Source organism: Lepidothrix coronata, unplaced genomic scaffold, assembly GCF_001604755.1.
Source record: "Lepidothrix coronata isolate B3197 unplaced genomic scaffold, Lepidothrix_coronata-1.0 Scaffold55, whole genome shotgun sequence".
Classification (NCBI taxonomy): domain Eukaryota; kingdom Metazoa; phylum Chordata; class Aves; order Passeriformes; family Pipridae; genus Lepidothrix; species Lepidothrix coronata.
The window spans coordinates 4,988,968-5,010,457 of NW_016690235.1; the positions used below are offsets into that span (position 1 = coordinate 4,988,968).

Here is a 21,490-nt window from a genome sequence, read left to right on the forward strand (position 1 = left end):
GTTTCCTAATGTTACAGTAAAGGCTGCTGTCCATCAGTTAGAACACCCTATTCATGTTAATGGGTTTTATGACCTTTGGTGTGGGGGACATCGATCAGCTTTATGGCTGCAAATTTATACATGATAATATCTAATAGCAACTAATATCTGATATGACATAACAGCCTTGAAATTTAAATGTCACCAGCTTTTAGATACTGCCAAAGTCTATGTGGGAGGCAGGTAATTTAAGTTAATAATTCCTGGCAAGAATACATATACAGAATTGATCTCTGAAATTACTTACATTTGGAAAGAAAAAAAAAAAAAGCCTTTTTTTAGGACTCTTTCTTGGTAAGGATGGCAGCAAATAAGGATTTTAGCATATTAGCTCAACTGCAGTTCTTACTATTCTTTGCAGGACCCAAAAGAATACTTGCCCTTCTTAAATACCCTCCGGAAAATGGAAACCAATTATCAGCGATATACAATAGACAGACACTTGAAGAGATACACAAAAGCTCTTGGGCACCTCAGCAAATGTGGTAGGTGTCCTAAGGAGAATTTCTGCAGTGTAACATTTTAATTTTGGATAGCCTTTTGGATAAAATAGCTGGAGAAAGAGAAGGATTGCACAAGGTCATCTTCCCTCCTGGTAATGCATGGTGAACTTCTGCTGCATGCTTTTTGAATGGTAACTTGGTGCAGGGAGTGATCATGAAGCATAAGTTTTGTTTTGTTCCTGCTTAAGTGACTTGTGCCCAGTTGGTATCTGTGGCAAAAGCGGAGCAAACCTCACAGAAGTGAACACCCTGATTTTACAGTAGTAGAACAGGTGCTTTTTTGCTCCTCCACCCAAGCACCTCTAGTTGCTTCTTGATGTAATGAACCCAGACTGTCTGGGAAAGCTGTGAGGGCTGTGTGCTTTCTCTTTTATTTTTATGAAAAGTACATTATTTCTGCAGGTCCTGAACACTTCTCTGAATTTCTGAACTTGGTGAAGGATCAGAATCTGTATGGTGAGGCCTTGAAGCTGTACCCCTCTAGCACTCAGGAGTACAAGGTGTGTAAGCATGTGACACTGCAGTGTCCATGCTTTTCAATCTCTTATTCAGGTGTTTGCATGTCCTCAGCACTTTGCATGAGGGCAGGAATGAAACAGCAGCTGCTTGTGTGCAGGTTCTGCAGGTGATTGCTGTTCCAGTGTTGTCTGAGACGCTCCTCTGAGATGATAGCTGGAATGACTATTAGGACTAACCCTATGGGGCCTGGTCATTGAAGGACTGGCTGTTATTTCTTTGGTCCCGTGACCCAGAGAGCACGTGGAATTCCTGTTTCTTGTGCTGCACTATCTTGTGGTGTGCTGATGAACTTCCATTACCACAGAAAGACTTCTTCCTGTCTTGATTTCTGTCTGGCTTGCAGATTGTGTGGAGATGCTTTGTTATCCTTAAACTGTTCTGAAAGGTGCTACAGAGCTTGGGACACTTGCAGCTGTGCTGTTTTGTACTATGTAGTGTCCCTTGTTGGTTTCGGTATTACTGAAGAACTTTAGCTTGCCCAAGGCTGAGATAAAATGTAAGTGCATTTAATATAATTTTATTTAGCTATTGTAAATACACAACACAGAAGCCTTTGTAAAAGGAGTAGATTGAGAAGAGGGAAAATATAGAAACTTGGTCTATTTGCAACACAGTGAAAGCAGAAAGGACTGCAGAAAGCAGAAAGACGTCACTCATGAGGGACGTCTGTTCCTGAGTGATTCATTGGGAGTCTTCTATTATTCTTTTCGTATCCTTCAAGTCAAATCCACCTGCCCCTTCCTTATGGAGCTAGTGAGCTTCAAATAGCCTGTGCCTAGAAGTGCAGGGCTTGCTTGTTCCCTTGTGCCAATGTTTGCCTCCTGAAGTAAGTTGGTTCAGAGAGACATTCTGACAAAAACTGCTCATGTGAGTGGGGAAGAAGGGTCTGATTTCTTGCAGTATCTAGTTTACCCGGCCTTTGGTTTGGAGAGTTAGGTACCTCCCCACGTCACTTGCTTTGGTCCTGCGAAATGTCTCCATGTGCTGATCGTCAGCCTTTGGCTTGATAAAAAGTTTGAAATGAGGTAGAAACATTGTGCCTGGAAACCCCTTGGAGGAGGGGGTAGTAGGCTTTTGTTGATGGGCCCTTAATATTTACTAGCAGAGGACTGCTGTAGCTTTACAGCTAACTTTTTATTTTTCTTCTTGCAGGATATCAGTGATGCATATGGGGAGTACTTGATTCAGAAACAGCTGTATGAACAGGCTGCGTTGGTATTTGCTCGTGCTGGCATCTTTGCCAAAGCACTTGATGCTTTTCAGAGCAGTGGCAGCTGGCAGCAAGCCCTGTGCATGGCATCACGGCTTGGTTACACACAGGACAAGCTGTCCAGTCTGGCACGGAGCATGGCAGGTAGGCCTTGAGGAGATGGAAGTGTGCAGAGCAGAAGTGGCTGTTGTTATTTATGGTTCATTTTGGTTTTTTCTAAAATTCAGTGAAACCCTCAGTATTCAGCAGGATTTTTTTTAAATGAGAACAAAGATCCCCTGCTTCCCAAGGATTTGTGCAATCACCTTTGTTTCTCAAAAGAACCTAAATGTGTTGGAGCTATGTTGGTAGGCACCCAGGAGTTGCCAAGCTAGCTGTGGCCTTGGCTGCCCCATGCTGACTGCTTCTTGCGTTGTTTCCTTGCAACTGGTTGCTAAACTGCTCTTCCAAATTGCCTTCTTGGTTAACCTCAGGGAACATACATGCTCTGAAGTGTGTGACATTACTGAGGCCTCTGGACATCACTGATGCAAGTACTGTGCCTAATCACAGATCTTGAAAGCTATTGGATAATTCAGAGCTGCATTTTAATGTTTTCCACTTAAAGCCTGCTAGCAGCTAGGACCACATGGTACATGTAAAACTCTGTGCTGTCCTGATGCAGGAGAAAAAGGTAGCTGGTCTCAGAATTTGTGCTCACTAGTGCATCTCAGACTGCATGTGTGAGATGTGTTGTGGACCTGGCATATATTGCAGCAAGAGAAATGGAGCACTGTCCTGACTTTAGCCTTACCCAGAGGTCGAGTTTATGAAGGGCTTGCTTAACACAGTGGGAATATGGCTTCTGGGAGTGTAGTCTTCCACAGTTGGATACTGCAGTATTTGCTTTTTTTGAATCCTTCATGTCTTCCCTTTAGTACTTTTTTCTGGTGCCCTTCTTAAATTACAGCTGTAATTTAGCAATTGAGTGTGTGTGAGCAGATAGGAAGTGCTTCAGTGAGTGGGATTTTCCTCTGCTTTGTAGTTTTGTGGCACAAAATCTAGCTGTTTCTGAAAAGCTGAAACTCCACCTTTTCTTGTAGGAAAACTAGTTGAACAGAGAAGGCATGCAGAGGCAGCCATACTCCTGGAACAGTACTCTCAGGTAACATATCAATCACCCTCATGTCTGTGCCCCAGTAATACCCTCTGTCAGATAGATACACCATCTGTGTTCTCTCTGTTCTCCTGCACCATATGTGACTCCGTGCATGCTGACAGCAAAACAGTCTGTGCCATGGGCTCCCTTGGGGAGGGCAGAGCAGGTCCAGGTGATGCAGTGAGCAGGGTGGGAATAAACACTGTGTCCCTGAGTTTTTCCACTCACGAAGCTGCCCATGCTTTGATATGGAAACCTTTTGTCTCAGACAGCTGAAGCATGAGGGCTGGAGTAAGGAAGACAGAGTTCTAGAGGGGTTTCCCCTTACTGTGGGAGGAGTAACATAGCTGTGGTGGGTTTGTGGTTTTTGTTTGCTTGTTTGGCTTTTTTATGTCAACACTTCAAAGTACCTGGCATAGTAGTGTTTTCCTGTCTTGACTGTGATGCTGCTGCACAGAAGTATGCATCTGAATAGCTGCTACCTGAATGTGTATTACTAGCATCAGTAGCAGCCCATGGTTGCTCTTTCCTTCTAGGACTATGAAGAGGCTGTTCTCCTGCTCTTAGAAGGGGCTCTTTGGGAAGATGCTTTAAGGCTGGTAAGACATTTCAGAGCACAAGAATTGTTGTGGAAAGGAAGTACTTGTTTAGAGTGCAAGAACAAAGGGATGTGATCTGGGTTAGATCCTTAAATAATACATTCTTTCCTTTCCCTAATCTAGATTCACAAGTATGGTAGACTGGATATCTTGGAGACCAACTTGAAACCTGCTATTCTGGAAGGTGAATCTGCAAAAATCTGATCTCTGTGCTATAGAGGCTAAAGAAGGTCTTTACTGGGTCTGAGGGAAGTCACAGCACTCCAGTACTGGAAGCTGTGTGGAAGCTTTGCTTCCTCCTAACTGATGCATCTCAGTTAGCTGCGTTTGGCTCTGCTCAATGCACATCGAAGCCCTGCAGTGTCATGGGCTCTCTTTAACTTAGTAAGGCTCCTTTTAAGCTTTTCCAGAGCTCACAGTCACAAACTGAAAAGGTGTCTGTGTGTGCATGTCCATGAACAAGCAGGACAGTCCTGGTTCCAGAGCACATGTGGCAGCAGGGCTATGAACTAGGAAAATGGGTAGCAGCTATAAGTTTTGAGTAGTTCTGAGGAAAAAAAATACTTGGTAGCTGTATTCTCCCATCCAGGGAGGATGTTTTATTACCATTATTCGTTGTTGTTCTTCTCAGATAATGGACTTTATTAGTTGATTTTTTTTCTTTAGTTTAAATCTAATTAATGGAAAGAGACTTAAGCCAGAGAACTTTCTGGTCTTCGTGTATCAGAAACAAGACTCTGCTAGAAAACACTTGTATGGCAGGTTAATTCACTACACATCCAAGGGTATCTTGTTTGGTGGTCTCCTGTATTATAAGCTTTGAATTTTCTTCTACTTGAGTCCTTTTGTGTGCTCTATACCTGACTTCTGAGCTTCTTGAGGACTGTGCTTGTGTAAAAAATGCTTTTCTGTTTCTGTTGCACAAATGTTGATGTTCTGATTTTCTCAATGAGCAGCTCAGAAAAATCAGCTGATCTTCCTAGATTCTCAGAAAACAGCATTTCTTCGCTATAAGAGTCGCCTGCAAGTGGTCCGGGAGCTGAAGGAGAAGGCCTGTGAGAGCCTGCAGGGTTGGTATTGAAGTGCATATGACTTTATCCCGCATAAGTAACTATGATCATCTTTTTCTTTGTGGTTTCCTTTTGCTCTGGTAGAGCTGTGCTCTCCCCCAGCTCCAGTAGCATCTCCAGCAGTAGAACAGCACTCTCCTCACACCCTGCTCATACCATACTTGGAGTGTGGTTGTTTTGCCTTCCTTATTCTGTATTTTCAGTGCTATCTTGTGTAACAGCTTTCATGGGATCAAAACGCACCTGAAAGCTCTTCAGAATAACACAGCATTGTCTCCACAGTGCCATCTTGGCTGGGTGAGACAGTGCTCTGCATGTCCTTTGTGCTGAGTACCTGTAGCCATATTCACCTGCCAGCTCACACAGGTTCAGGGGATTTTTCTGAAAGCAGAATGCTTTGTCCTGGTGCAGATCTGCTGCACTGAGATTGCCATCCCTCTGATTTTGCTGTTCAGTATCACTATCCCCACCAGGGAAGAGGAGCAGTGTTGTTCTCACAATTGCTGTTTCTTCTCGTGTGCTGGCTGAGTGGGATTGAGAGCCATAATGCTCCAGAACACCAGCAGGTAGAATGAATCTGCCCAGCAAACTACATTGATCACACAGAGAGATAGCTTGAAATAACTCTGATCTTTCTCCATACTGTGACAATTGTTACCGTGTTTTGCAGATTATGACATGCCAAATTGCCCAGAATTGGAGCTTGTCTCTGAAACCAGCAGTATTGTGACAGCCAGTGACATGAACAGCAGATATTCACACAGCAATTCAAGGATATCAGCGTAGGTATCTGCCTCCAAATTAGGTAGTGACTATTCTGGCATCAGCATTTGGCAGGTCAGCTTGCTCGTGCTCAGAATGTTCCTCCTTGCAGCTGTGTGTGCCTTGAAGCTGCTTTAATTACAGGCATTTCATAGTTATTTTAACTCCTATTGGAAGGGAAAGAGCAGAAAATGCCAGAAGCTACTAGTGCAACCGAGTGCCCAGCAGAGGAGCTGTGAGCACAGACTCTGGGCAGGATCTGGCTCTGTGGGTGTCGGGCATGTTGCCAAAATAGCTGGCTGTAGAAAGCTTGACACAGAATACAGGCAAGAGCCTCTCAAACGTTAACAGCTTGTGCGCATGACTTGTGTTCTTTGTCCCTGGTTCTGCACTTGGTGTGTGGGGGTTGCTGCTAAATCTCATACCGATGTCTTCCCACAGCGGGCGTCTGCGTTGTATTTGAGTGCTCTTAAGAATATGGGCTGCAGTGTGGGGTGTGGTGTGTTACAGGCTGGTGTAGTCTGTGGGACTACTTCTGAATTCCCAGCTGAAATGTAGAAAAATACAGTTGTGTAAAAATTGTGGGCTTCTTAGGGAACTTTTTTTTTTTGTGGACCAGATGTAAAGAGAAAGAGAATGCGGCCTTAGTATTCAGCACACCTGTGCCAGAGTGTGCTGATCACTTGGGAACAATATACAGCTAAGTCTGGCCTATGAATTAAGTTGCTTTCCTGTGATAATGAGTAAGAGGCTCTGGAGACAGCAAAAATTAAAATGTGCACACACAAGTGCCAACCCTGGCACCAGCGTTTCAAGTGGAGCTCATCTTTGCCTGATAGTGACTACTGCTTTGTGCTTAAAGTCATGCTTTAACCCTGCTGGAACACAGAGCAGTCTTTTTTGTGGTAGAGAAACAGTTTGACTCCTGTCTGGTGTTTCAGACCACAAAGGATATGGGTTGAGTAGCACTGAAAACTTTGTCACAGTGCTGAAGTTTACACACAGTCCCGTCACTGTAGAGAGTAAGGACTTGAATAACAAGTCTCATGCACACTGTTGATGTTCCTTCAGCCTTACCCTGTTAACAGCCAGTCCTATTGTGCATCCTGTAACTGAGTGCAACTTTTCAGGCGATCCTCAAAGAATCGGCGCAAGGCAGAGCGTAAGAAATACAGCTTGAAGGAGGGGAGTCCTTTTGAAGATATTGCCCTTCTGGAAGTCCTGGGAGAAAATGTTCGTGCTGTTGAGTCTGCGAAGGGTAGGACACTTGGTGGTCTTAATCCTCTCTGCTTGTGAGGACAGCTGAGGCACTGTGCCCCCTCCTTTTCTTATTGTGTGTGTTGGAAGGAAAAGTTGCCTGGTCCGTACAACTACCTGTGTTGAACTTTGGTATAGTTCCTCTGGCTCTGTGGTTGGAAGAACATGTGATAGTGTGAGCTCCCTGCATTTGAAATTTGGGAGCAGAGAAGCAAGGCCTTGTCTGTTTCGCTATAGGTTTGTCTTACTTTTGTACTCCAGCACTGTGGGGGCTGGATAGGGACAGAATGAGCTCTGAGTTGCCACTCTCCTTCCTATGCACTGATAGCAAAGAAATGCAGCTGTTTATTTAGCATACTTGCGTTAATTGCTATTGCTTGTGCTTCTCTTCCCTCCTGCAGGAGATATACACATCCTTCTGAAGCAGCTTGTGCTCTTTGGTTATGATGAACAAGCTGGGGCACTGCAGCAAGTCCTGGAAGAGGTTTTGCAGTTGATGGAGACCTCAGTCCCAGAAATCTGGACTCCAGACCTGCAACAGAGCTCTGTCGACCTGGTCTGTGCTCATCCACAATACCTATCACACCTGCTATACAATACCAAGTGTTTACCAGTATTTTGTATTACTCAGCAAGAGCCCAGAATCCTTCCCTGGCTTTCAAAATCTGGTTTGCTTTTTTTTTTCTGTAGAGGTTCAGTAGACATTCTGTGCAATATCTGCCAAGTCAGTACACACTAGGTGTGTACAACAGGTATAGCCTACTGTGTCCTTGCACTGAATGCCACTTTGGACATCCTGAGGCTTGTGTTACCTTGTCCTAGTGGTGACTTCTTTTTGTAAACTTTATTTTAAGCCATTTGTAGAACATGGGAACACTGTTTTCTCTTTTAGGCCTAATGGTAGAAGTGTTAACATAGCTTTTATGTACAAGAGTAGTGGTTGTTCAACCTGGTGTTGTGAAGTGAAAAGCTACCAGACCAGTCAGTTTAGTCTGAACCAGTATATCATAAGGAGTATATTGCAAAAAGAAGGCTTATGTCAGGTTTCTAAGCTTCAGCTTAATGCAGAATAAGGAAATCACTAGGACTGTAGTTAGTTCCCTTCCAGAGTAAAAGTCTTTATTTCTAATAAGTGATTTCTGAGCATTCACAGTGAACACAAGATGTTCCCCAACATCTTCTCCATAACTGCTGATCAGCAGGACTCGTAAAGACAGATTAACACTTTTCTGTATGACAGGGAATTGAGACTCCCAAAAGAACTTTAAATATTGATGGTGCTGTAATGAAATTAGTACTGCCAAGTCATGACATTTACAGGGCTGTGAAGCAGTCGGTGCTGGGATAAGGGTTCTGTGTCCTTCAGAGCTGTGCGAAAGCAGTTTTCTTTCTTCCTCTATGGTAACTTTTCTGAGATATTACTGGACTTGATCACACATTCCTGGTTACATTGTACTCTGAGATCTCCTGCAGGCAGGTGCTTCTGCTTTTGGACACTAACAGCAGAATTTCCTTTGAGGGTATCCCTGCTTTTAGCCTTGCTTAGTTCAGGTTGGAACATGGCTATTGCTTCTTATTGCAGGTCTTGGGACCCAATTCAACTGCAAACAGCATTATGGCTGCCTACCAGCAGAAGAGGATGATGCCTTCTGTTGTACAAGGTTAGTTGAGGCTCTGAGTTAGGTGTGGATGTGAAATGTCAGTGAGGTTAGTGGGCTTTGAGGCTCTCCAACCATTGCTACCTGCCAGCAGTTGTACCAGTTATTCAGCTGTAGGCGTTTCTTGCTTTTCTTTATGGTGTACTGTCCTGCCTCATGGCAAGTGAGCAGCCATCTTAACAAGGTTTATTTATTCCGAATTCCTGTGCTAAAATTGTCTCAGTTGTGCTCCTGGTTCCTGTGTGTGTAATGTCAGTCTGTTTCAAGGGAATCGAAAATCTGATTTCTTAAGGAATGTGTTAAATAATTCTTCTTGTAACTTACCTGCTGAATTTTTCTATCTGGCTTTGGCAGTCAGGCCAGGGTCTTGACCAGGGCAGGCTACAGCCTGTCATGTCACTTTGCTGTCTTGAAGTTCTTGCAGTTAATGCAAAATTAGGGCTGAGAGACCTAGCAAGGGTCCCAACTATCCTGTCTTCCCTCTTCCCCACTAGTCCTACAGTCTCTTCCCCTGCTAGTCCTGGAATTGCCTGGGGAAATCCTCTAATGAACCTCTAGATGTGACTTGCCTGTTGCCACTTGCCAGGGCTGGCTCCAGAAAAAACCTTGTGGCTCTTATTCACGCCAGAGAGAGCTGGCTGTTGTGTGTGATTGCCCAGTGACAGGTGAATGAATGGAGTTCTGCTTTGTGACACTGCTCGTTGCTTCTTCTTTCTGAACAGTAGCAATAACTGAGAGGGGATTGATGTGCCCCAGAGACTTTCTTGTGTAAGCAGCTCTGCTGGTGGCACTCCTCTGTGCAGGCTGGTGATCAGTCACTAAAGGGAAATGATAGATCTTGAGCGATTTCTCGGTGTCCTTTGAGGTAAAGAAAAGTGAAATAAGTAGTTGACAGCTCTTGAAGAACCTGTATTGCTGTTACCCCCCGTTCTGACACTTGTTCCATTTGCCTTTCAGATCCAGACGTACTTACTCCACCAAAATTCAGTAAAAATCTACAGTGGAAACTGCATCTTCTGCAGTAACTAAAAGCCAAGGAATACCTGTGAACTCTGAACTGTAATTTTTCATATAAGTTCATTATATCTTTACAGAAACTGTTGTTGTCCTGGCTTGTTGTTGTCCTGTCCTGTTCTTAGGGCTGTGCAAGTGAAGGGTCCCTCCACCTGATGCGGCTGTGACTGTGACATCTATGGTGTCACACTCATGGGGACAGCCACTCACATCTCACTGCAGAGGTGGTTTGTGAAGCTGGGGAGCAAAAGGGTGTGCTGCTGGCTGAATCCAACATCTCCTACCACTGTTCCCTCCCTTCTGGATGAAGCAATCCCACCAGAATGGGCTGTTTTCTCTGCCATCACTCCCTCCCATGGATGGGAGTACATGCCGTGATGACAGGCCACATTTTAAGCACTTCAGCCTGCTGTAGATCTCACCAGTAAGTCTGTACCAATAGCAAACTGTTGTAGTTGCTATACAAATTAACTGTTTTCTCTGCTGAAGCTGGATGTTGCTAATACCAGTTTTTCATCAATATTGCTTTGTTACATCAGAGTGAACCCTGCAGTGCCAACAGCCATTGCTGTCCTGAAACGGTGCTCGTTCACACCAGGGAAATCTTAGGCAGAGGAAAACATGAATAAAAGCAGGGCAAGAGGTGTCAGTGTCATGCTCTGATGGGTAATACTACCTCATAATTACCTAACTAATTATCTGAGTTTAAAGAAGAAGATGGACTAATGCTGCTGTATGGCACTGACAGATCAGCAGCTGTACCCTGATAATGCTGTGCACCATTGCAGAACTGTGTCATCTGGAAACTGGTCTCGTACCTGAGAGTTAGGTTTCACCCAAGAATACTTCTGTAATCTGATGCAAGCAGTAACAGCAGCAATTCTGGGAGCAGAGGAAGAGGGCAAGGCTGGAAAACCTTTCAGTGGTAGCAGCCCCCTCTGAGTTACTTTTGGCCCAACAGCTGCTGTGTTCAATGCAGGCCGTTTCAGGTGCTATGGAAAAATGCCAGCAAAACCAAGGCACTTCGTTGTCTGCTGGAGGTATTTAATGACAAAGTAGTGACCTGTGTTCTTACTGCACGCCATTAGCACATCCAGTGCTGCAGATCAGTGGGTTTGTGCCTTGTGTCAGGATGGCCATTTGGTCTTGTGCCCTGTGTGTTGTGCTGGCTTGGGCTTGTTCGAGTGGAGTGGTAAAACACTCCTTTGTCAGGCTGAAGCATTGGAGTGCCTCTTGTTTCCAGCTGTTCTGAGTTATGTGGCCTGTCTGGGTGGTGTGGGGATGACTTCAGGCTGTTGTCAAGTACTGTGACTACACATTTAGTAACTTTACGAGATAACGTGTGACATCTAAGCTAGCATAATCTCAGTGATGCTACATGTAACATAACCTTCATGGATGGGGAGATGCATGCAAAGTGCCATGGCCCCTTTCCACCACAAGACCTGAGGTTTTTCCATAAGAGTACATGGATAAATAGGACTGGTGGGCAACAAGGACAGCAGAAATTCTTCAAACTTCATCTCATCATCTCTCTCCTTATCAATAATTGGACACTGACACCAGAACAGCATGGCATAGTCCTCCAGCTGAATCTTCACCTGCAAAATACACTCCAAAGTATCTTGGGCACAGTTTCAGTCCACCACTGCCATGTCTTACTGGCTGATGAGTGTTAAGGCTATGTTGCTATTCTGAAGTTCTCTTTCCAACAATGATGTCTTTTTGGTTGCTCTCTTTGGTTGGTAAGCTCTGTATGGGCTTACCAGCTGTGCATGAGAGGATGTGGGAAGGCCATAGCTTCCCTGCAAAGCCACATGAAGTAACCTGTGCCAATGTCTACAAATGCTGCTTTTGTTTCCCTCATGGCCCTGAGGCTGCCCTGAGTCACAGACATGAGCTGACCCTTGTGGCTCCAGCTGCATTTAACTGTGAATCTTGTGGCTTTCCCTTCTGGCCTGTGTCTGCCATGAGGAGGATCATGGTTCTCAAGCATTTGCAACTGGTCTTGGTCCAAAATAGTTCCCATTGCAAAACATCAGCACTACTTCATCTCTGGGGCCAGTTGAAGCCCTAGTTTGTATAAAGAGTGAATCCACAGACTGGCAGTGCTTTTGTTATTGTTTCTTACTCTCTTTAAGTTTTGCTTTCTAAATTAAGGCATATTATTAATAATGTCAGCAAAAGTTTAAGTGTGACTGGTGTTTAAAATTAGGCCAGAGCCAACCCCTCACACTTACTGTACCCCATTCTGGTGAAAGATGAATGGTTTAAGAAGAGATCTTGCAGAGTGATTCATAAGAGAACAATAAATATTTTAAAGACCCAGAAAAGTGGGAAACAGCAAGGTGTTGCAGAATAGTTTGAAACAAGTAAAGAGATATCACAAACAGAGATCTTGAATTAGATACTGGACACTGCACTTGGCAATGTTCAGTAAGTTTTACTGAACTTAGCTAAATCAGCTAAAAATGGTTCCTTTAGATGAACTTAGCTCATTATAATGTGAAAGCCACGCCTCTAAAGCTTAGGTTACCCACGTCCAAATGAAAACGGCTACCTACTGAACATGCACAATAAATTTGAAATGCTTTGTACCTTTAAGTTGAAGCAGGCAAAAGATTGTCCAATAGCTATCAAGTGGGCATGCATTTAGAAATTGGGTAACTCCAGGCTTTGGTATTTTGAAAATACAAACACACTGCTTGGCTGTAACTGGGTCTGCTGGCTCTGCGGATTCACCACCCAGCACCCATCTCTGCGCTGGCATGAAATAAACTCGGTTCCTTGCACACCAGGTGAAAGAACCCATTTCTGGGGACAGTTCCATGACAGGAATGTCTTTGTTCTTTTCCAGCAGCAACAAGTTTACTATTTGCCCATTGGAGTGTGTATAGCAACATGCAGCTGCATGGGGGGACGGAAGAAGAGGACACCCTCTTCCCGCAAAATGCGTTATCAAGAGTTAGAAGCAGCATTTTACTTGTGTAGCAAAACCTCTGCGTGCTCTTTTACTGAAAGCCATTTCACCCAGAAGGCATCTTACTTAACAAGTCAGAGCTGGGCTTAGGATGAAATTGAACTGTACACACCAGTTCTGGACCCAGAAACAGATTTTTATTAGTACTGCTCTGCTGCCTCTCTGCAAATTCACATCTTGAAAATAATCAAATGATTAGAGGCTCACCAGAATTCCGATAGGGAGAAACAGAGCAGGATTAAACCACACAATTTCTGTACCAAACTCAACGTATGCAGAAAAGCAACTGCAAACCTTGATAGTTTATTACTCTGGGGAGCAGTAAAGCTGATCATTTCCTATTATGCATGTATTTTTATATAAAAATGCTTAAATACATATTTGTACAAGAAAGACATTGTCTGCCCCACTTAAAGCCTGAGCAGTGGCTATCCTGCACCCTGGTGAGGGGCAAGGCCTGCTCCATAGCTGAGGGGAAGTTCAGCAGCACTGAAATGTCAAGCCATTCAGTGGCACAGCCAAGTGTGGGTGCTATAGCTGATGCTCCTTCCCCTACACTGACAGCAAATTCTGTCAGTCACACCAGCACCTGCAACATTATTGCTTAGGAGAAACTTCAGTGATAGGCAGCAGACATGACTAGAAAGACCTCTAAATCCTTTTCTCTGCATTCTCAGTAGAAACCTAGATCTGAGCTCAGTTCAGCTTCTGAATTAGAATAAATCCTTTAATTGAAACAGAACACTTCTTCCAGACTTTTTGGCTCACATACAGATTAGTGTGGCTGTACCACAGCAAAGCTGCAAACACACCTTCAATTTCAGAAATCACTTTATGTTTTTATTTGGTTGAAGGGGGGGGGGGTGTTTTTTTGTCTTAGCTATTACAAAGTCAGTATGCTGCTGTTTCCAGGCTACTTTTCCCAAAATTACATTTATCATTCCAGTTAACAAACACACATTTCCACTTACATTTTGCAGTCTTTGTTTTGGCCTGAAATCCAAAGGCAGGTTGAGACACCATTTTCTGCAAAGTCATTTTGGCCAATGTTTCCTGAGATGTTCCTTTAACTGTGGGATTGTGGACAGCTGTTGTTTACAACGATGGCATCTGAGGGGCAGTTTGAGAAGTTCAGACACACGATCTTTCACCATCACTTTTCCCTTGCTTCTTACCATCTCTATCACATCTGGGGGGAAAATAAAGAAACCAGAGGTACTGAGACCACATAACGTCATGAAACACGTGACACTGCAAATCTTTGTGCACTGCTTTGCATGCACAGCATGTCATCGCTGCATTCTAATTTAAACCAGCCACAAAATGCACTATTACCTACTGCTACTCCCCAGTATCTGAAATCAAATAAAACCTTTCGCTTTCTGCAACAAAATGCATGGCTTACGTATTTGTTTGGAAAAAAAGCCCAAAGCCAGAAGCTGCAAGTAGGATTACATGTTATGAAATACCTTTTCTAATATTACCTTGAGAGTTTAAGAAATAGTCGGTAGTAAAAGAGTTCCAGTGCTTTTTGGTTTTCAGGGCCACAGAATCAAAATCCTGGCTGATTACATGCAAATGTAGCTGACTGAAAAAAAAAAAAACAGATATGAGAGAAGAATGTTAACGCTTCAAGTCCTTTTGCAGTAGTATCAGTTGCAAACTGATGATTCAGCAGAGCTTTGTGGGTCAGTCTTGGCCCTCAGTCCCGGGACAGAAGAAACACAGTCTGTTCTGGAAGCACCATCTCTTGCCAAGCATTTCACTTAAACAGTCAAGGTCACTAGCCTGCATATTCCATTGGCCCCTCACTACAGTCTATATTCCTACTAGTTTCCAGAAAGGCAGAGAGTAGTTTTAATAAACCAAAGATTTAAACTTCGTAGAGTAACTGAATGGGACTTGATCAGTGACCAAAAGGTCCACTCAAGAACCAGAGAACAACTTAGGAGCACTGACTGCAATATTTACAGGCATTTGGATGCTCTGGGATCTGGACTTACACACAAAACTCAAATCCTTGCGTGGTATCAGGCAGGACTTGACAGGCCCAAGAGTCAGTCTCATGCCACACTGGTGCCCTGGGATGGGGATGCCCTCGCACTTGGCACTGGGAGCTGGCTGGGGCTGGACCACAGGCATTCCACAGCCCCAGCCCTCTGCCAGGGGAATCCAACAGGCATCTCCCACTGGACACAAGACACTGTGTAGCCCATCGGCATGTATGCAGCAGTGTGCTGCACAGGACCTGGACACCAAGCTGTTTGTGGTGCTCAGGAGGATCAGCTGTTCTCTAGCCATGTCAAATCACCTCACAGATTGAGCCCCAAGTCTGTGTAACTGGAAGAACAGGGCCTCCACCTGATGACTCCTGCAGGTCTTACCTCATACTGGGGATAGCATGGTAACCCAGTCTGAACTCCAGGCTCTCTCTGGCAGGGCACTGTTCAATCATTTTTTGCCCAACTGCATGCATATGTTCCAGGAGTTCAAGATGGTCCCTGGTGACTGACTTCAGGCTGGAAATGGGGTCCCATGGTAAGATAAGCCAATGGTAACGTGCTTTGGGATATTTATCCTTGATAACCACAGTCTTTTCATCTTTGTAAACCTTGCAAAAAAAAACCAACTAGATTACTTTCTGATTGAAAGTTAACTATATTAATCCTATAAGCACTATATTTAGTGGGTTTTGAGATGTTAACCAAAGAGAACTTTTGCTGGAACTAAGTTGCTTCAGGATAAGTGCCCTCTTCCATAATATGCATTATGGAGTGGTGTTGCAGCATCCCTCTTCACATACTTTATAGAAGGAAAAAGCTTTCTATTCTTATATTTTATGCTTATATCTTGGGTCAAAAAAGCACTTTTTTGGTAAGCGCTGTATGAAATTCCACTTCAGGGATGACAATTAAGCTTCATGTTTAAAAAGTAAGTAAGAACTTCAGTAACTTTATCATTCCCTACAGACAGACTCATTTGAAAGTGCTGGCAATTCCAGGACAATAAGCATCCAGTTCCACAACTGTATGCACTTCAACACTCCAGACTCAAATAAAAATAATAATAAATCAGTCAAGATATAGGGCCTTCTGATAAGTTATCAGCTAAGTAAGCAACTGGCTCACAGGTTGGGCATAAAGAGTTATAGTGAGAGCAGTGACATCAGGCTGGTGACCTGTGACTAGTGGGGTTCCACAGGGTTCCATCTTAGGCACTGTGCTCTTCAACATGTTCATAAATTACTTGGGTGCAGGACTTGAAGGAATACTAAGTAAGTTTGCTGATGACACTAAACTGGGAAAAGCTGTCGACTCCCTCCAGGGCAGAGAGACCCTGCAGAGAGACCTTGACAAATTCAGAGAGATGGGCAATCACCAACTGTATGAAGTTTAACAAGGGCAAGTGCCTGATTCTGCACCTGGGACAGATAACTCTGCTTATCTGCACAAGATTAAAAGAAATTACCCAGAAAAATTCCTGTTGGCACAAAGAAACCAGGTGGAGGAGGAGCCAGAGGTCAGATCCTGTCCCCTGGCACAAAGGTATCAAAGTTAAGTTTGCTGGAAACCAGGAAACTGCACTATGCTTAGAAACAAGGCAGTGCTGACTACAGGAAAACGGGAACCTCCATGACTTGCTTCAAGCCACAACCCCATTTTAGTTGGTTTCCCTGAGGAAACAAAGCAACTGCATGGCTCACCTGCTCTTCCACCAACCTTTTTGAAATCTGTTGGCCAAATCTGATAGTATAGAGAGCTCAAAGATAATTAAGATAATGACACTGTAAAATCAGTAATCTGCAATCTGCAAAATCATCCCCAATTAATTTTATTACAGAAAGAGATGCAAGTACAATTCAGCCCTCATGCAACACTCCACTGGTTAACCAGATTGTGGAAGTAAACTGAAGGAGTAATCAAGCTCATTTAGCTTTGCTAGACAGGAACTACTGTAAAGTACAAGTGTACAACCCTTACCTGCAATTTTGGATCTTGCATGGAGCTCTTTAGACCCTGACTCCAGTGTCCTAGATGTTCCTACAGCACAAAAGGAAAAAAATAAATTATAAGGCAATTAAGCATCCGATTATATATTTTAAAGGATTCAGTTAGAAACATTCATTAGTATGTAACAGTAAAACAACAGCTGAATGACAGCTATTTCCCTTCCATAAAATACCAACATATCTACTCCAACTGCCCCCAAAAAGCTACATTTGAAAACTTTTAACAAGATACCGTGAAGCTGAAAAGTTAAATCTTTCAAATGTTGGAAATTTAACATCAGGGAGCTCTAATTCTGTTTGAATTTAATAATCTGCATGCACATATCATGGCACAAGGCCCTCTGCTTTGGGGATCACCAGGGCCACAAGAAGTACAAAGATCTCCATTAACCGTCCTATCCCACACTGCTCTGTGCAGAATAAAGTAGTTGTGGTGTGTGGCCCTACTCTTAGATGTACTGATTTTTTTGTATTGTGCAGTGGCTTGTAGAACAAACAAAAAAGGCAGGGGAAGATCAAGCCAACAATAGCAGCTCTCTTCACTTGGTTACTGAACACTTAATAGAAGGGCTGCCTCGAGTGCACCTCTTTCAAAACAGATGTTTTATGTGTTGAGATCACTTTACAAGCATTATCAATGATGACCCTCAGCATATTTGTATAGAGGAAGATGTTCAAACATTATTATAGTGCTGGCAGAGAAACAGTGTGAATCATCTTATTTGCCGGCTCATTCCACAGATCTGGCCCCAGTGTAACTAGCCCAAATCCACAAATGAGGTAAGTGGCTAACCCACTCCAACCTGAGACTGATATTTTGTCCTGAGGGGTTTCATTTCTGTGCCTTCTCCTCCAGCAAGTGCACTAGTTCCAAATGCATTAAGCAGTCTTTTATTTTGTCCATGTTCACAGTGCTAAAAACTCCCTTTCAAATGATTCTAGCTGGTTACATTCATTAATGTAAAAATGGTTTTACTGAAAGGAATGAACAAAGCAGGAGGGGAAAAAAAAACCCCACGCAATTAAAAACAAACAAAACAAAAAAGTCTCAAGTTGTTCTATTCTCTGTGTGTTTGCTTTTAGACAGCAAGAGCCAGGACAGTATCCTTGGGTGACTCCAGCTAAACAGAGTTCACGTGGACTGTCCTTCCAGAAGAAACTGCAACAGAAACCAGAAACTAAATCCTCACTTGCTACAAGCAAGCTCCCTCACACACACCCAACCCTCAGCTCAGGTTAGAAGGGGTCCCAAGTAACTGCCTCAGGGACTGGATGATGCCAGGAGCACAGTCCTTGCATCAGCACAGATCAGCTTACATGCTCTGTATGATCTGAGGATCCGTGTTCACCAAAGACACCTCCCCACCGCTAGAATGCACAAAAGTAAAAGATCAAAGTCCTCATGGAGGAGACAACCCCAGAACAATCAGCACTATATAATCAGTACTAATACAATACATTTGCCTTTTTGCTTGAGGTTCCTTCATGTGGAGATACACTGGTAGTGCTTAGCTTGGGATTTGCAGAACTGCCTTGTGTATCCATCACCTCCATCTTCATTGTTTTTCTGGGCACAAGCTCTGCATCATCATTCTCACAGGAGTCCTCGTGTGGCATCTTGTGGGTTTCTGTTTTCTCTTCCACTTCTGTAACAGTTTTCCCTGACTCTTCCACAAATTGCACCGTGTAGGGGTAAAGATTATTCACAATATGCAGAACTTGGCCTGGCTTCATTTTCACCACTTCATCCTTGCCAATATTCACAAGATCAACACTACTTGGGTTGACCCCTATCTTGGGTAGACAGAAAAAGGAAAAAACAGTAGCAAACGATGTTTTAAGTGGAATCGCCAACTTCCACCCCGTTCTTCTGGAATACCACTCACCATCCTGGACAGCAAATGCATTTCGTGTTCACTGCCCCCCTGCCCACATCAACCCGCTCTAGAGGACCAGGGAAGTCCAGCTGTCTATGGCCAGTCTTACACTCACAGCTGTCAGCACACAGCCTCAGGGATGTGGTGTCACAGGGAGCCTGCAGGTCTGCAAAGCTGACAACAGAGTTACAGCACGACTCGTGCCACACATCCCACAGCAGCAACTATTTCTGAGCAGTGACAGTGGTTTTAACAAATTATTTCAGTCCAATCACACATGGTGTGGGCAACCTACAGTGACTGCCTGATAGATGGATTTCACCCCATTGTGAGGGTGACCCTAGGAAAACTGGGACTCTTCAGAAAAATGCTTTTGGTTAATGTTTATGCCTGAAGCAGGCTTTGGGAAACCAGCTCCCTCCTGTGACTGTTAAATTCTGTCACAAAGAATTTCTATAGCTTCTTCACAGCAGTACCTGCTTGCTTCACAATACTGGTGCTGGGCCTCCTAAGTGTGAGGGAGTGGCCCTGCATCCATCCAGCTGGTAACATGAGAATGCCTTTAGTGCTGTCTCACATCCATCCTATCCCTTGTAACCATGTCTTTGGCTCTTATCAACCATCAAAACAAAAACCTTTCACAACTGTGTGGTTCCACCAACACATGAATTTCAACCTCAAATGAAGGGCTGCCTCAGCTTGAGAAGTTTAAGGCTCAGGAGGCAGATAAGCAAGTTTAGGGGAAGGACTCCAAAATCTCCTGAATGCAGCACCTGGAAGAACTGATGGAGGATTCACAGTAGCATTCCCTGATGCTGCAAGTCTGTCTGTCTTTAGACTGGCACATATCTGGAAGGAATAGTGCAGTCTGTCACTGAGGTGCACAAAGAAAAAGATCACTTATGAGGACCAATTGCTGCGCTCTCCTTTGGTGATAAAACAGCTCCAGGTCCTTCAGATCCAGCGATCAGTGATCAGAATCATCAGCTGGAGCATTTGTGGAGTTAAGTACAACAATCATCCCAGTAAGTACCATAAATATTGTATATCCACGCATAAAGACATACCTGCTTAACTGTGACATATCCCTTGTTACAATCTGCTTTTAACTGAACTGGCAAAAGAGAAAGAACAAAGTGTCACAAAACGGTGTAAATAAAAAAAACTCTGACGAACCCCCCAGTGCAGAAAGTACTCCTCTGTTTGAAGGCCTGCTTCCTTCTGAAGCTGACTGCTGTGAATGTATGCAAAGAGAACTTCTGCCTCATCTCCTCCCAGAACCACAGGTAAAACAGAACCAGCCCATACACAGAGCCACACCATGACCAGCAAAATTACTTCAGAAGAAAAGTGGAATGTTTGGAGGTCTTCTACATGTTCTTACCAGCTCTCTGTGACAATAAGGCATGCAGCAGGACTGTGTCCAGAGGGATGAAAAATAAGGCAGGGAAGATCTGCCGTATTTTACAGATGACAGGTACTTTCATATATTCTCCAAAAGCATGTTATTTTATGTATGGAATAACAAGTCATACCAAAAATCAGCTGGTGGAATACCAGGGAGAAGTGCTACCCACAAAGCAGGCAGTGGAACACAACTGTGGGCCTGGGAACTCACGCTGAGATTCAGTGCTTTAGTTTATGAAGGTGAACGTCCTGTCTTTGGGTGTCTCTGATTTTTCAGGACCCAGAGATCTCCCTAAGTGCTTACTGAAAAAGCTTGATGACTTCAAGAACCAGGCAACCCTACGGACCACACAGAGGAAGGAGGTAAGTTCAGTTGCTGCTGCATGTGGAAAGCAGGATTTGGGCTAAGCCACCTTACCTTGCTGCCGTGAACACTTCTTATCCGTTATCCCAGTCTCTGGGCCACGCCCAATTACCACTGCTTCCAAGTGTGGCAGTTTCACTCGCTGACTGCATTTCTCCTTCCCCACGAGCCAGCACACACGCATGGCTGTGCTACAGAGCAAAATAAACAGTGTGTTACCAACACACCACTTCCCTAGAGGCCACCTTCCCGTGGAGCAGAGTCCAGGAATTTTGCTGTCAGCCCATCCATTAGCTGAGCCAGTTCTGCTAAATGGGTTCATGTTTCTGAAATTCAAGGCAAAGCACGGCATTAACACTCACATAAGCTAAGAGCAAGTAGCTGTTGAAAGGACAATGCTGTTTTCCTTCCTACGTTACCATACGTTCTCAAAACCATGGATCATATACAGGAAAAATCAATTGGATTGACGGTTCCATCCGACAGAAAAGCCTACCTACAAAGAAAGTGATTTGTTTCCCACTGAATCAGAGTTGATTCAAGAGACTAACTTAACCGCTAAAACAAAGAGAGCAGCAGAGGGGACGAGAGAGGGGGGATAGCTTCATCCAGCAACAGTCAGCACATGGATCATGCTATGAAACCCTCAGGTTTACACTCATTTGACCCTGGAAAGCAAAGATCCCTCACCCTCCCCCTGCCCGGTGCTCGGCGCTGAGCGCTCCTCCTCCCAACTCTGTGGTGAGCCCACGCCGGCGGAAAGTAAGACTCGGTCCCCAGTGCAGCACCGGCACTGTCACCCCCCCACCCCATCCTCACGGTCCCCATCCCCTTGGCAACTACAGGCCCCGTTTCCATGGCAACTCCGGGTCGCACCCCCATCCCACCCCGCCCCCTTACCGCGCGTGCCTGCTGCCAATCGCCTGCTGCAGCGCAGCCCCCACGTGACCAGGCGGTGGCTGCCGCCACGGCCCGTGGCGCGGCGCAGGCGCACCGAGCCCGCGCGCTCAAGGGGTGGACGCCGGGGCCTGGCGCAGGCGCAGTGGCGCGGAGCGGCCCGGGCCGCCGACAGGCCTGTGCGGCG

At 44.5% G+C, this 21,490-nt stretch overlaps 3 protein-coding genes across 6 annotated transcripts in view; 1 reads left to right on the forward strand and 2 right to left on the reverse strand.

Moving 5' to 3' along the window:
• The window catches only part of IKBKAP (inhibitor of kappa light polypeptide gene enhancer in B-cells, kinase complex-associated protein), a 31,288-nt gene extending 21,435 nt beyond the window's left edge, over positions 1-9,853 (forward strand). Inside the window, exons 25-36 of the mRNA XM_017816381.1 lie at positions 401-524; positions 945-1,042; positions 2,214-2,415; positions 3,354-3,415; positions 3,946-4,008; positions 4,132-4,192; positions 4,965-5,078; positions 5,749-5,860; positions 6,971-7,098; positions 7,499-7,653; positions 8,680-8,758; positions 9,713-9,853. Of these exons, the coding sequence (XP_017671870.1) occupies positions 401-524; positions 945-1,042; positions 2,214-2,415; positions 3,354-3,415; positions 3,946-4,008; positions 4,132-4,192; positions 4,965-5,078; positions 5,749-5,860; positions 6,971-7,098; positions 7,499-7,653; positions 8,680-8,758; positions 9,713-9,780 (1,266 nt within the window). The 3' untranslated portion in view covers positions 9,781-9,853. The remainder of the gene's footprint in view (positions 1-400; positions 525-944; positions 1,043-2,213; positions 2,416-3,353; positions 3,416-3,945; positions 4,009-4,131; positions 4,193-4,964; positions 5,079-5,748; positions 5,861-6,970; positions 7,099-7,498; positions 7,654-8,679; positions 8,759-9,712) is intronic.
• Positions 9,854-11,161: 1,308 nt separating this feature from the next.
• LOC108498081 (actin-like protein 7A) lies at positions 11,162-11,636 on the reverse strand. The gene is given in 4 exon segments (XM_017816361.1): positions 11,162-11,274; positions 11,277-11,370; positions 11,483-11,591; positions 11,593-11,636. Coding segments are annotated over 4 exon segments (360 nt in total).
• Positions 11,637-13,562: 1,926 nt separating this feature from the next.
• APTX (aprataxin) lies at positions 13,563-21,378 on the reverse strand. Of its 4 annotated transcripts, none has more exons than XM_017816383.1 (8): positions 21,307-21,378; positions 20,461-20,597; positions 19,703-19,749; positions 18,217-18,552; positions 16,730-16,789; positions 15,134-15,360; positions 14,234-14,337; positions 13,563-13,938 (listed from the first exon to the last, which is right to left on the reverse strand). In XM_017816383.1, the coding sequence occupies exons 2-8, from the start codon at positions 20,588-20,590 to the stop codon at positions 13,784-13,786; spliced, it is 1,059 nt and encodes a 352-aa protein (XP_017671872.1). In that variant the 5' UTR covers positions 20,591-20,597; positions 21,307-21,378; the 3' UTR covers positions 13,563-13,783. The 4 variants fall into 4 exon arrangements, with proteins under 4 accessions (XP_017671872.1, XP_017671873.1, XP_017671874.1 ...); XM_017816384.1 differs by lacking the exon at positions 21,307-21,378 and adding an exon at positions 21,097-21,195; XM_017816385.1 differs by lacking the exon at positions 18,217-18,552.
• Positions 21,379-21,490: the final 112 nt, after the last annotated feature.